General features: G+C 56.9%; 5 protein-coding genes across 5 annotated transcripts; 4 read left to right on the top strand and 1 right to left on the bottom strand.

Moving 5' to 3' along the window:
* Positions 1-101: 101 nt before the first annotated feature.
* On the top strand, positions 102-2,925 carry CCM_01690 (polysaccharide lyase family 8 protein; the record flags this gene model as incomplete). The annotated part of the gene is made up of 8 exons (XM_006666845.1): positions 102-324; positions 651-697; positions 757-930; positions 986-1,084; positions 1,136-1,231; positions 1,294-1,443; positions 1,500-1,700; positions 1,771-2,925. The coding sequence occupies 8 exons, from the start codon at positions 102-104 to the stop codon at positions 2,923-2,925; spliced, it is 2,145 nt and encodes a 714-aa protein (XP_006666908.1).
* A 114-nt stretch (positions 2,926-3,039) lies between these two features.
* Positions 3,040-4,747, bottom strand: CCM_01691 (MFS transporter, putative; the record flags this gene model as incomplete). Its single annotated transcript, XM_006666846.1, has 2 exons — positions 3,040-3,997; positions 4,050-4,747. 2 exons carry the CDS (start codon positions 4,745-4,747, stop codon positions 3,040-3,042), a joined length of 1,656 nt encoding a protein of 551 aa, XP_006666909.1.
* Positions 4,748-6,208: 1,461 nt separating this feature from the next.
* CCM_01692 (thermoresistant gluconokinase family protein) lies at positions 6,209-6,846 on the top strand (the record flags this gene model as incomplete). The annotated part of the gene is made up of 2 exons (XM_006666847.1): positions 6,209-6,337; positions 6,415-6,846. The coding sequence occupies 2 exons, from the start codon at positions 6,209-6,211 to the stop codon at positions 6,844-6,846; spliced, it is 561 nt and encodes a 186-aa protein (XP_006666910.1).
* Positions 6,847-7,122: 276 nt separating this feature from the next.
* Positions 7,123-8,285, top strand: CCM_01693 (Short-chain dehydrogenase/reductase SDR; the record flags this gene model as incomplete). Its single annotated transcript, XM_006666848.1, has 6 exons — positions 7,123-7,193; positions 7,269-7,347; positions 7,406-7,861; positions 7,933-7,985; positions 8,037-8,159; positions 8,225-8,285. 6 exons carry the CDS (start codon positions 7,123-7,125, stop codon positions 8,283-8,285), a joined length of 843 nt encoding a protein of 280 aa, XP_006666911.1.
* An 858-nt stretch (positions 8,286-9,143) lies between these two features.
* On the top strand, positions 9,144-12,364 carry CCM_01694 (C6 transcription factor; the record flags this gene model as incomplete). The annotated part of the gene is made up of 10 exons (XM_006666849.1): positions 9,144-9,173; positions 9,258-9,553; positions 9,607-10,040; positions 10,105-10,364; positions 10,418-10,472; positions 10,525-10,838; positions 10,887-11,349; positions 11,527-11,602; positions 11,813-12,158; positions 12,317-12,364. 10 exons carry the CDS (start codon positions 9,144-9,146, stop codon positions 12,362-12,364), a joined length of 2,322 nt encoding a protein of 773 aa, XP_006666912.1.
* Between the last annotated feature and the right edge of the window lie 248 nt (positions 12,365-12,612).

Consider the following 12,612-nt stretch of genomic DNA (forward strand, 5'->3'; position numbering starts at 1 on the left):
CCCAATAATTGTTCGAGACGTGCACAACTCGTAGCCTAGCTTTCCCAGCTATATTTCTCACACCACTGAGTACTCTGCTGGTTGTGCGAACTAGGCCAAAAATGAGACTCTACGCGGCTGCCTGCGCTCTCTGCATCCTGGCGCGTGCCGTCGCGGCGGATGCCCAAGATACCCGGGACATGACGACCTTGTCGCGGCGACGAGTCGCTGATCTCGCCGAGTTCCCCAACCCTTTGTGGTTTGGCAGCGTGCAAGAATGGATCGACACGCAAAAGTCCGATGGCACGTGGGCGGATGTCAACTATCTCTCGGGATGTCCTGCGCGTAAGTCTCGAACAACCCTGGTTAACAAAGGGGGGGGGGTGAGCAGAGTCGGCTAACGGGCAGGTATGGATGGGCTCAGGACGCGCCAATTGGCCGATTCAGGAGCATTGGAACCGCATCATTACGTTGGCGGCGGCATGGAGTGGCGCCAGCTCGATTGCAGACCGGAAATGGACCAACAGTACCACGGCGTGGGATGCAATCTCAAACGGCCTGCATTATTGGTTCGAAAACGACTACAAGCCTGCCGCATGTCTGGGTAATGGCGGCAACGCGTGAGTCATTCGCTTCGTCGTATATGTAGGCCGTGGTATTGACTTGAGCAGTACACTGGGCTGCCCATGTGGAACGCCAGGGCTATGGAACACCGCAAGTATCCCATCATGTTTCAATTACAAGAGGCAGGATTCTGACGAGCCTTGGCTGGATTAGAACTGGTATGGACAAGCCATCTTGATCCCGCAACTGAGCTCTACGGCCTGTCTGCTGGCCCGAGATGGACCCCTTTCGCAGGACCAGCGCGACGGCTGCATACGATTGACCAAGCGCACGTATGACAACATCGACCTCTCGTACGGCACTGGCGGCAATCTTACCGCTGCCAATGTAAGCGTGCAATCTCGGAAGAGGAGACTCCCAGCATCCGCTGACCTACCTGTAGGTGGTTCTTGTTCTGCAAAGTGCCGTCAGCCTCGGTCTGTTCACCCACAACGTCACCATTGTCGAAAGCGCCATGAAGAGGGCATTCGGTGGAATGACGGTAAGAATGAGTCCCATCGATCCTGGCCATGACTCTGATTCAAGAGCGCAGTTCTCCCATCTGGCCATGCAGGATGGTATTCACAAGGATGGCTCGTTCTTGCAACATGATGGCATCCTCTACAATGGCAATTACGGGAAAGATTTGGTAAATCGCAATCATCTTTTTCCTAGTTTGTCAAACTGAAACCACTGACTCGGACCCGACAGCTCAATGTGTTTATTCAACTAGAGGGCGAGGCTGTCGGCACGCGCTTCGCGGCCGATGCCGCCACTAAGCAAGCCATGTCGACCTTGATCAAGGGTAACGAGTGGATGATCTTCACAGACAAAAACACTCGACAGCAGCACTGGGACTTTGTACGTACTTGTACCGGTCAGAAAAGACATTTTGAGCCTAACAACCGAACGTGTAGAATACCATTGGTCGCTTCGTCAGCTACCCGACCAAAGACTTACAGGCCAGCGCCGACATCAACTTCAACGTCACGAAGCTGGCCCGCGCTGTTACCGACTTTGATGGCGCAGATGATGTAAAGGACACTATTAAGCGGCTCGAGTCAAATGGGACAGAACCGCTCGTTGGTAACAAGGGATTCTGGGCAAGCGATTACATGGTGAGTCTCTTAATGCGCATCACCGTCACCATTATCACACCATCACTTACACCGCTGACCTGCTTGGCAGGTCCACCGCCGCGAGTCCTTTATCATCGGCAACAAGATGCTCTCTTCACGGTCCACCAACTCCGAGCTCGTCAACGGCGCCAACCCGCTCGGCTACCACCTCGGCCAGGGCACGCTCTTCACGTACGTCGACGGCACCGAGTACAAGGACATCTGGGCATCCTGGGACTGGAACCTAATCCCGGGCACCACCATTGTCCGTGACACGCCCGCCCTGGCCGCCGCGGGGCCCAATCACCGCGGCGCGCGCGACTTTGTCGGCGTCGTCAGCAACGGCCGCGTCGGCGCCGCCGTCGAGGACTACGCCGACCCGTCCGACGGCCACGTGTCCTACAAGAAGGCCTGGTTCTACCTGGGCGACGCCGTGCTTGTGAGCGTCGCAGATGTGCATACCAGGGGCATGGGCGGCGCGCCGGTGATTACCGTGCTGGAGAACCGCGCCAAGGCCGACGGCGGCGCGTTCGTCGACGGCGAGCGCGTGCCGCTCGGCACCGACACCAAGGTCACCGGCTCGACCCTGCTGTACGGCGGAAACGGGTACCTCGCGTACGGCGCGCCGTTTGACCTCACCCTGTCCGAGGGCGACCGCACCGGCAACTGGTCCGCCATTTCCACCTCGGCCGCCGGCCCGGCCACCGTCGCGGTCTTCTCCGCCTACGCCGCTGTGACGGCCCCGCGCGCGAGCTACGCCCTCTTCCCCGCGACCAGCCCGCGCAAGCTCGCCCAGGAAGCCCAAGCGCCGACCTGGGTCCCCGTCTGGGGCGATGGTGTGTCCGGCGCGGCGGGACAGGGCGTGCTGAGCGTCGTGTTCTGGCCGGGCGGCGGCGGAACCGTCACTGTTGGCCTCGCCGAGATTGGCTGGGCGGATCGAGGCACCGTCCGGGTGACGGCGGGTCATCCGGGCCTCTTTTTGATCACGGGCAGCAGGGAGGCAGGGGCGTCTGGCGGGGGCCGCCTGACGCTGGCCGTCTCGGCGGCGGACCCGACGCAGAAGCGCAAAACGGCGACGCTGGAGCTGCTGTTGACGAGGCCGCTCGGTGAGGCTCAGGCATGTGGCCGGGCGGTGCAGAGCAAGGTGGATCTCGATTTTGTGCTGCCGACGGGCGGCATGGCTGGCTCTTCGGTAAAACAGGAGGCTTTCGTGCATATGACGTGACAGGTACAGCACTTATAACCCAGGCGAAATTCCTATAGTTGAGGTATCTTGGTATCAAATTAGAAAAGTAACAAACTGCGACTAAATAGTAAAGCAACGCTCCAGATAATTCCGCTAATAGATATACACAAATTCGTCATTTTCCCTGTCGGTGAGATCCTTGAATGCATTCTGCCCCAGACGCGGCTCCGCATCCCCTTGTTCGCCGGCCGCCGCCTCATTCTCGGACTGAATGTCGTGGTAGTGCTCCTGCATGGAGTGATCGACGACCTTGGCCTCCTTGCCGTTGGCGACACGCTTCTTCTCCTGGAGCTTGTTAAGCATGACGAGGTTGGCCCACTGGAGAAAGATGACGGCGACGAGGGTGACAAAGATGCCGAGACAGGCGCGCAGGCCGGGCTTGTACTCGGGGGCATCGGCGCTGTTGAAAAGGATAGGGCCGACAATATTGCCGGCCGAGCTGGCGGCGTTGTAGAGACTCATGACGACTGACTTTTTGGTGGTGCCGGCCGTGTTGCCGACGATCCAGGTAACAATGAGGGGGTTGCCGCCAAAGAGGAAGGCAAGCAGGTAGTAGCCGACGAGCAGGGCGGCGCGGGCCGAGGTGTCGCGCTTGACCGAGTAGAGCACGGCCAGGCCGGCGACGACGGGCAGCATAAAGAGCACAAGGATGGCGCCCTTGACCTTGGCCTTTTGCGACAGGTAACTAGCGAGAAGAATGACAATAACCTGTAGGGCACCAAAAGGCATGTTCAGCAGGCTGGATGTGTACTTGTCAAAGTGGAGGCCGTTGATGATGAGGGGGCCAAACGTGTTGGCGACACTGGCACCAATGTTGAGCAGCATGGCCATGGCCATCCAGATGTACGACTTGGGCTCCAGGGCGGCCTCTTTGAGGTGCTTCCACTTGAACTCGCGGTTGCCGGTGCCGGTCTGGTTGGCGCGCAGACGTTCGATGGCCTGGACTTTTTCGTCTTCAGTGAGGAAGCGGGCGGAGGGGATGTCGTTGTCGAGTTTCCAGTAGACAAAGGGGGCAGAAACAATAGTCAGGAGGCCAACAAATAAAAAGATGCTACCCGAGTGGTTAGTACAGGCTTGAAGGTGGTGATTGGGGAGCATCTCACATTTGCCACTCTTTGAGAAGGTCAGATTTAATGTGTCCCAGTCCATACGACAGAGCAGCAGCAATGATGGTAGCAAGACCGTTTGTGCCATACCACGCGGCGATTCGGATGGGCTGCTCGGCGCGACGATACCACTGGCTGGTGATGATGCTGAAGAGCGGCAAGCAGCCAGCCTCGAAGAGACCAAGGAAGAAGCGGGTGGCCAAGAGATCGCTAAAGTTCCTGCTGGCAGCCATGCAGGCCTGGGCAATGCCCCAGCCGAGACACAGACAGGGCATGAGGATGCGATGAGGCACCTTGACGATGAGGTAGGAGGAAAATGGCTGCCAGGCGAGCTGGGCAATGGCGGCCATGGAGCCGACGAGGGAGTACTGGTTGCCGGTCAGGCCCGTGTCCTCCTTGAGGCCGTAGGTGGCGCCATAGCCGAGGACGGACTTGTCGAGGATTTGGAGGAAGTAGACCCAGACGAGGATGACGAGGATGACGCGGTCCGTCTTGCGGCAGATGCGACGGCTGTCCTCCTCGGTGAGGCGGACCGGGCCGGTTCCGCGGCCGAGGACGGCGGCGGCGACATCGTCGTGCTTGGTAACTGTGGAGGGTGGCAGGGAGCTGGCAGAGTCGTTGTCACCGGACTTGGGGCGTGAAGGACGCATCTCGTGGTGGGCGACGTCGTGCTTGGTGTCAAGGGGATCCATCATGGTCTACTTGGCAGGAGAGGCAGGAGGACGGGAGGAGAGTGAGAAGCGAGATAGAATGCGGGATGGCATGGGGTAGGAGGAGAGGCTCCTTTTCTAGTTTGGCAATTGGCGAGATTGGATGATCGCTTATTATGATAGTGAGGATGGATGGGCAAACGGCTTTTGATGGGTTTGCATCGCAATGGTGCCAAGTTGAGCTTGGAAGACGTGGTTTGGGTGGGTTGAACTAGTTGACGCTAAACTGAAGACTACCTCCTACCACAGAATTTGGTGTGCATAGTGCATATTGGTACATGGTCCCCCACCTCGCCTCGCGACCCCGAATTAGCGCCATCGACTTGATGGTTTAGGCTAGTCCAGCCCCTAATTACCTTATTGCCCGCTGCAAGCTGGGGAAAATCTGCTGCAAAAAAGGCCCGAGAGCAGTGTGTTTGATGGCTGAAAGGAGGCTTATGGATGATGGATGGCACACTGAGCTGAGGCACCCGCGACAGCATGCATGCACCAGTGCAAATTTATTAGTGGTTCCTGCAGATGTTCTCATGCCATGTTCCCCCACGCACCATGTCGTCAATCTACCCCCAACGTTGCCAGGATTTTGTCTTGTTCAATCTCGCTCTCATCTGGACATGCCTGGGGGAATCGGAACTCTATCTACGGGAAATTGTGATGTCTTTGTCATGCGAGATTCATTGGCATGAATTTGGTCACTCATCGTCGTAACCGGTAACCGAGTCGGCACTTTTTGGGCGCCACAAAGACTGTCAATTGCCGACCCAGTCCCTGTCCACCCCTCCTCCACCACCACCACCCATGACGGAGTCCTTACTCACCACTGTCCACCACGTCCACCACGATTCAGCACCTCAACATGGTCCCCCGGCTACTGGTGTTATTCGTACTGGTATCCGTACATACATGCAAGATGGCCATAGTCAGGCTGCAGAGTGAAAAAATCAGTGGCAGGGGCAGCGTGCCCATGTCATGTCGGAAATGCACTCGGATGTCCGCGGCCAGCCGACGAACAAACTCCTGTAAAGTCTCGCCGTCGGAATCAACCAAAGACTCATCTCAAATCCGCAAAATAAACTACATCTTCATGGTTTACAACCCCAGATTCGCCTCGCGCTTTCTCCAGCTCACCATCTCGTCTCCTCCCGCCTCCGTGGGGTGTCGGCCGGGCCATTGTGCGGGGGGGAAGACGAGATCATACGCCGACCGGCTGCTGAGAACCAAATGCCGAGCGCCATTTTTTGCCTACTTTAAGACCGTGCAAGCCCAGTAGCCGGCGCCAAGTCGTCAGCGAGGCTCACAAGTACAAAGTCCGAATGACCATACTTTGTACATTTGTATTGCCAATAACTATTGATCACACCACCTGCAAGAGCCCATTTCTTTGATTTTCCACTATTAATCAATACTATTCCCTTTTCACACTGGAACGCGTTCCGCCTATCCAAAATGACTGCAAGCTCGGCTGCTCTGCATCCCGCGGTCCTTGTCGTCTGTGGCCCCGCGGCCTCGGGCAAGAGTTCCATAGCGCAGGCACTGGCCGATGAGTTTGGGTTTCAGTACATCGAAGGTGATAGTGTAAGTTGCTCCCATTTTCATGACGAGGAGGAGGCCGAAAGAAATGCCGCTGGTGTGGCTGACCTGCAACTCTCTAGCACCACCCCCAAAGCTCCATCGACAAGATGAGTGCTGGCATCCCGCTGTCTGATGACGATAGGTGGGACTGGCTGGTTGGGCTCCGGAAACTTGCCAAGAAGGACCTTTTAGCAGGCCACCGTGGCGTCGTCGTGTCCTGCAGCGCCTTGAAACATGCCTACCGAGATGTCATTCGGGTCTTAACCGACGAGCAACCAGGTGTCTTACTGCGCTTCGTCTATCTCAAGGTCAGCCCCGAGGTCCTGCTTGCCAGGATCCAGTCAAGAAGCGGCCACTTCATGAAGGATAGCATGCTCAAGAGCCAGCTGGATAGTCTCGAGGAGCCACTGACGGGCGAGACAGATGTCATTACTGTCGACGCTGATGTCGGGTTGTCTGACGTCACCAACAACGTGATTGCCAGTGTGCGAGCTTCTACCACCACACGGTAGTCTGAAAAATACAAATATAGAACTCGAGTAATGATCAGTATAGCTAGATGAAATCGCACGATTTTAAAACCAAACCGAATTATGCGTTTAATTTACGAAACCAGTGGATCTGGTCCCGTTTCATTTATTGCCCTGGAGCGGCGGCTATTGGCAGGCATTGCCCAGGTGTGGAGGCCGGCGCGGGGATCCCATCCGTCCGTATTGACCGCTGCGCAGTGCCTTGGCTCCTTTTTCCCCAAAGCAAAATCCAGGCATTGAATTCCTGTGTTGCAAAAAATGACGACTCTGTCCCTCAATACTGTCGACAATCGTGTCCAGGGCCGCCTGGCCTTCGTCACAGGAGCTAGGTGAGCCAGCACCCTCCCCCACCCAACCCTCCTGCTAGCAGATTCCCTGTTAATAGTTAATAATGGCGGTGATAGTGGCGGCATAGGTTCAGGCTGCGCCAAGGGCCTGGCCGCAGACGGCTGCGACGTAGCCCTGCATTACTCGTCAAGCAAGGTCCGGGATGGCGCGCATTTCCTTTCCTCGATGAACCGAGACTGACAGCATTGCGCAGGACAAGGCAGAGGCGCTGGCCTCGGAGCTGCAGGCGCAGTACCCGACGCAGCTCTTCGTAACCATCTCCGCGGACCTGAGCTCGCGTGACGCGACGCGGTCTCTCGTCGCGCATCTGCTGGCGCTGCCGGCCGTCGTCAAGGCCGGGCACACGGCCGTGTCGATCCTGGTGGCCAATGCAGGCCTCGGGCGACGCATCCGCGACGTCCAGGACATTGCCGAGGACGACTGGGACGAAGTCATGGAGGTTAACGCGCGCAGCCAGTTTGTCGTGACCAAGGCCGCGGTCGAGGGCATGCGCGCGCAGGGCTGGGGCCGCGTGATCCTGGTCGGCAGCATCGCGGGCCACGGCGGCGGCATCAACGGCTGCCACTACGCGGCGTCCAAGGGCGCGCTCTGCTCGATGGGCAAGAACCTGGCGACGGTGCTGGCGGCAGAGGGCATCACGGTCAATATTGTGAGTATATGTGGTTCTGTGTTTATTAACTATGGCGCAGGGTTTTGTGGGTGGTGCTAATCATTGAACAGGTGTCGCCGGCCATGATTGGGGCAACGGGCATGATTCCGACGCCCAAGTCGCGGTAAGAGTTGGTGGCTATGATGCATTCTGAACGGGGGCTAACGACGAGCAGAACTTGGACCAAGGGCACGGATATCGATGCACTCAAAGAGCAAGATCCCGGTCTGGGCATTGCAGCGAGTGTGCCGATTCACCGTTTGGGGCTGCCAGAGGAGGTGGCCAGTGTCGTGTCCATGTGAGTGCTTAATGTGTCGCCTTGATGTTTTATGTTTTGCTCATTTTCAACCAATCATTCGCTAGGTTCGCCAAGACGGGTTATTTGACTGGTCAGGATATTGTGCTTGGGGGCGGCTTGAAATAGACGAGACAAGGACAGAGCAGCCGAGGAAAGTCCTACAAGGGTAAGCCGGACAAGACAATTCTATCCCAACTTTTGGATGCTCTGCATGTTTTCGGAAAATTATACAAAATTATAATTTACGCAAATTCGAATGATCGACCTATAATTCATGCTCGTTTCTCTCTGTGGCGTCGTAACGGGCGGGCATTTGCCGCGTGTCGCAGCCTCGGCTTCTGGTGCGTCCAGCTCTATCCGTGGCGTCTTCCACCAGGCAACGGCCCCCCATACTTTTTCCTTCCCCAGCAAATCGCCATTCAGCTCCTCTCATCCGGCAGCCCCAAACCCAAAACTCCCCTCGTCGGCTTTTGCCCCCCACAGAACTTTGCCTCCTCCCAAACCCCATTTTATAGCCATCTCGGCGGCCATCTCTCGCGATAACCAGAGTTTTTGCTACAGTAACCGGCATGACCCACCCCAGCAAAGGAAAGCGTGTATCGCGCGCGTGTATCTCTTGCCGGTCGAGAAAGACAAGATGCGATCTGTAAGCCCTACCTACCCCATGCCATCACAATGCCGCTAGCGCAAGCGTACCGTTTGTCCGCGTTGTGAAGTCACCACCGCCCAGGCGGTACGTACGTGCGGAACCGTCATTTGGCTTTGGTCCGTCCCTGGCTCGGCTCGGCGCGATTTAATTTTTTTCTCATCCATTGTAGAGATTCAACAGGCTCGCCCGGTAACCCACCCTGCCAGCGATGCATAGAAGAGAAGCGCGAGTGCGTTCTCGCCACGTCGCGTCGTGGCGGTCGTCGCGTGCGCAAGAAGAAACCGCTCGACGAAGCGGGGGGCAGCGGTACTGGTGTGGACGGGAGCAGCCACAGCATGGCGCCGGCCGGGGTGCTGCAGACACCGGTACGTCAGACGGGACCGCGCGACGGCCAAGGCATAGATACGTGGCCGCACGGTGCGGGCGCCGGCCCTCTCGCACCGCCGCAGGATCCGTCGTGGACGGGTGACGGCTCCGTATCGCGGACAGACGCGTCGCAGTCGGCGTCGCGACGGAGCTCCGTGGCGCTCGACGGCCACCTTGCGTCCGCAGACCTGCTCAACCCCTCAGACGCGCTTGACCTGCTCGCGCACGTTGCCGACCTGGAACCCGGACACCAGGACAAGGATGCCGTGCCCGTCCGCACAGCCAGTGCGAGGCAGACGCCGCATGATACCAATCTTCGCTACCCACCCATATCTGATGGCGCCTTGGGCTTTGCCGACGCTGCGGCCCTGATACAACAGTAAGCATGCCGAGACACTAGGTCGCCTGGTGAACTAACATGCCCGTGTCCAGTTACCATGAAAATTTCCATCCTTTCTTTCCCATCGTGTACAAGTCCATTTTCGAAGGTCACATCTCGGAGTGGATCGAGAAGGAGCCTCATGTACTCACAGCCGTCCTCACCGTCGCATCAAAAGAGGAGCCGTCGTGGCAGCGCGCCCACGAAGCCTGCTCGCGGCACATGGAAAGCCTCCTATCGCCGCTCATCTACGGCGGCGTCACCGCAGTCGGCGCTGTGGAGGCGCTGCTTATCCTTGCCGAATGGGCACCTCAGCCGCCGCACGAGATTTCGTCCATTGGCTGCGGAAAGGAGGATTACGGCGCGTGGATGCTCGTCGGCGTCGCCATTCGGCTCGGCTACCTGCAAAGGCTGGAGCAGACGGGATTACAGGACCCTCCAGAGACTCCGTCAGAGAGCTTCAGTCGCAAAAAGATTGCGTGGGCGGGTAGGTCCCCTGCCGTGGCCGCTGAAAAGATACGATTTGGATGAGAGCTGACTTGCGCTACTAGCATGTTATATGAGCGACCGCCAAGTTTCTATTCGTCTCGGGAAGGGTTTTTGGTCTCGAGGTCCGGGGCCAGCGTCAAACCTGCGCGCCGTCGACTTTCCTTCGCTGCAGTCACAACATCTGGGACCCGATAATATGGGACTACTGTTCCAGGCGCAGCTCGAACTAACTCAACTATTCAGCAATGCTCACGATATTCTGTACTCTTCAACAAGCCATCGCGAGCAGTTGTATGTCGGTGGTGAATATGTTCGATACATTGTAGGTTACAGCATTTCTTTTCAGCTCACTCGAGTTCTAGCTGACCCTCGCAGGACGATTTTGCTGCCGTGTTGAGAAAGTGGAAGATGACTTGGGGGGGATATAGCTGTGAGTGGACAGCATGTGCGTTCTAATAATCTTTTCTGACCCTTTTTTGCAGTCACGCCTCATGTCAAAGCTTCTTTGATTCTGTCGTATGACTTTTTGCGCTTGTACATCAATGCATTCGCTTTCCAGGCGACCATGAACAGGGCCGCGGCCAAGACGCGCAAGGCCAACAAGAACCACTTCACAGGGCCGCTTTTTGCCGACTTGGCCGCCGCGCCAGACGCCCGCTTCATTTACGAGTCGATTGACGCGGCGAATTCCCTTCTCAGCATTCTCAACAGCTTCATGGACCCAATTGCAGGCTTAAAGTACATGCCACTCAAGTATTCGTTGTTTGTCATTTACGCTGCTGTTTTTCTCTTCAAGGTATGTGTCGAAAAGTCTTCTCATGGAGACGTGGTCTAATGGAACTAGGCTTGGAGCGCGGGCGCCATTAGTAACGAAGGCATTACTGGCGTGCGCCGTGCCATTCTCGCCACCATTGCCCAGCTGCAAAAGACTTCCAATAGCACGCAGAGCATCGGACATCGCTATGCGAGATCGCTGCGTCTGCTGTGGAGGAAGCGACCCAGTAGGAGGGGCACCAAGCACGACAGCAGCCATGCGGCCCAACCCGCTCCGAATATTCCCCTCGAGCAATCGATGCCTGGACCGCAAGGTGGTTTCGACGGTGGCTTGCAAGGGGGCATAGAATTGGATGCGCTGAATGGTTTCTCGTGGCGCGACTTGGACTCTTTGGGCCAGTATATTTCCAATGATGCGTCCATCCATACGAATGACGGTGTGTTGACCACGCCCGAGTTTGATTCGGAGCACAGTGCGAATGCGGTGGATGCCCTCCCCGTTGATTTCGCGTATCAAAATATGTGGAATGGTGGTGATATAATTTTCTAGTGTACTGGTTGGTAGTTTACGCAAGTTTCGGGAGATGCTGAGATACGGTCATGTAATGTACTACTGCAAATGGCGGACCTGGCTCGGTGAGCTATATGTCGGGAAGTCTTGTCTGGAATGGTCCGGTGCTATCCAGACCTGGGCTATAACAATCTTACAGTTGCCCGAGGCGAGCAGAGTTTTGTGATCCGGAGATGGTACCCGGTGCCTGAGGTGACAAAGTTGCATGTCCACATGTGCGTCGTTGTTATCGGCAAGGCGATGGTAAAATGAACGAGCTACGGTGGGACTCTGTGCAACCCGACTTCCCGATTTTCTGACCAGTGGCTTGTTTCGAAAGCAGCACTGTTTTGTGAAGGGGGATACCTGGCGCTCACAAACATTGTGGCCAGTCCATTTTTTGGGTACAAACTTGACAAGCCAGCCTGTAGCATCACGTGCTTCAGTGGCCACAGCGACATTGGTATGAGCCGCGACTCATGCGGCGCGCCTCCTTTTGCGCCCACGACCTCTTCTGCGACATTGTTCTCGACACGGCCATTCTCCGGATTTGGCATCACACCCCCTCCAATTGGCCATGGCATCCGTGGCAGCGAGCAATTGGACGCAGTCGGTGCGGCTGATGGCGCAGAGGCCGGCGTCGTCGGCGTGTTTGTCGTCGTCGCCGCTGCGCAGCAGGATTGGCACCAGACTAGGAGCCATTATCTTTGGTGGTTGCTCAGCTGCGGCTCAGCGGTTGCCGCCGGCACGCTTCTGCAGTGGGCTCGGCGGCGCAGGGAGGCATCAGTCAACGTAAGTGCTCACAAGCCGCCCACATCGGGGTCCAGGGCGCTGCATGCAAATCCCTATTGAAGTCGGCCGATCCCTTGTCATTGTGTTGGTGTTAGGTAAGAGCCACGGTAAGGCCAGGTCGAAACGTGCTAGCTGCATGGAGCTAAGTGGCTCACCAGATACTGGCAGGTTACAGCGCATCTAGCAACATATGGGCATACCTTTAGTACCTACTAAGGTACCTCAGTACTTGCAATGCAGGCTGTTCCAGCACCTCGACTTCAGACCGGTACTGCACTACCTAAGTACCTACCTTGCTACCTTGTTCTCAGTCGCCAAATGGCTGGTTCTCGGGTATCTTATGAGGTGCTGTCGTCGCTGTCGTCGTCAATGAGTCGCATCCATTGGGCAACGAGGCACGAGGCTCACGCAAAAAATACCTACCTTCTGATCCACCCATCTCGCTGCCCCTCCA

This window comes from Cordyceps militaris (genome assembly GCF_000225605.1).
Source record: "Cordyceps militaris CM01 unplaced genomic scaffold CCM_S00001, whole genome shotgun sequence".
Taxonomy (NCBI): Eukaryota; Fungi; Ascomycota; class Sordariomycetes; order Hypocreales; family Cordycipitaceae; genus Cordyceps; species Cordyceps militaris.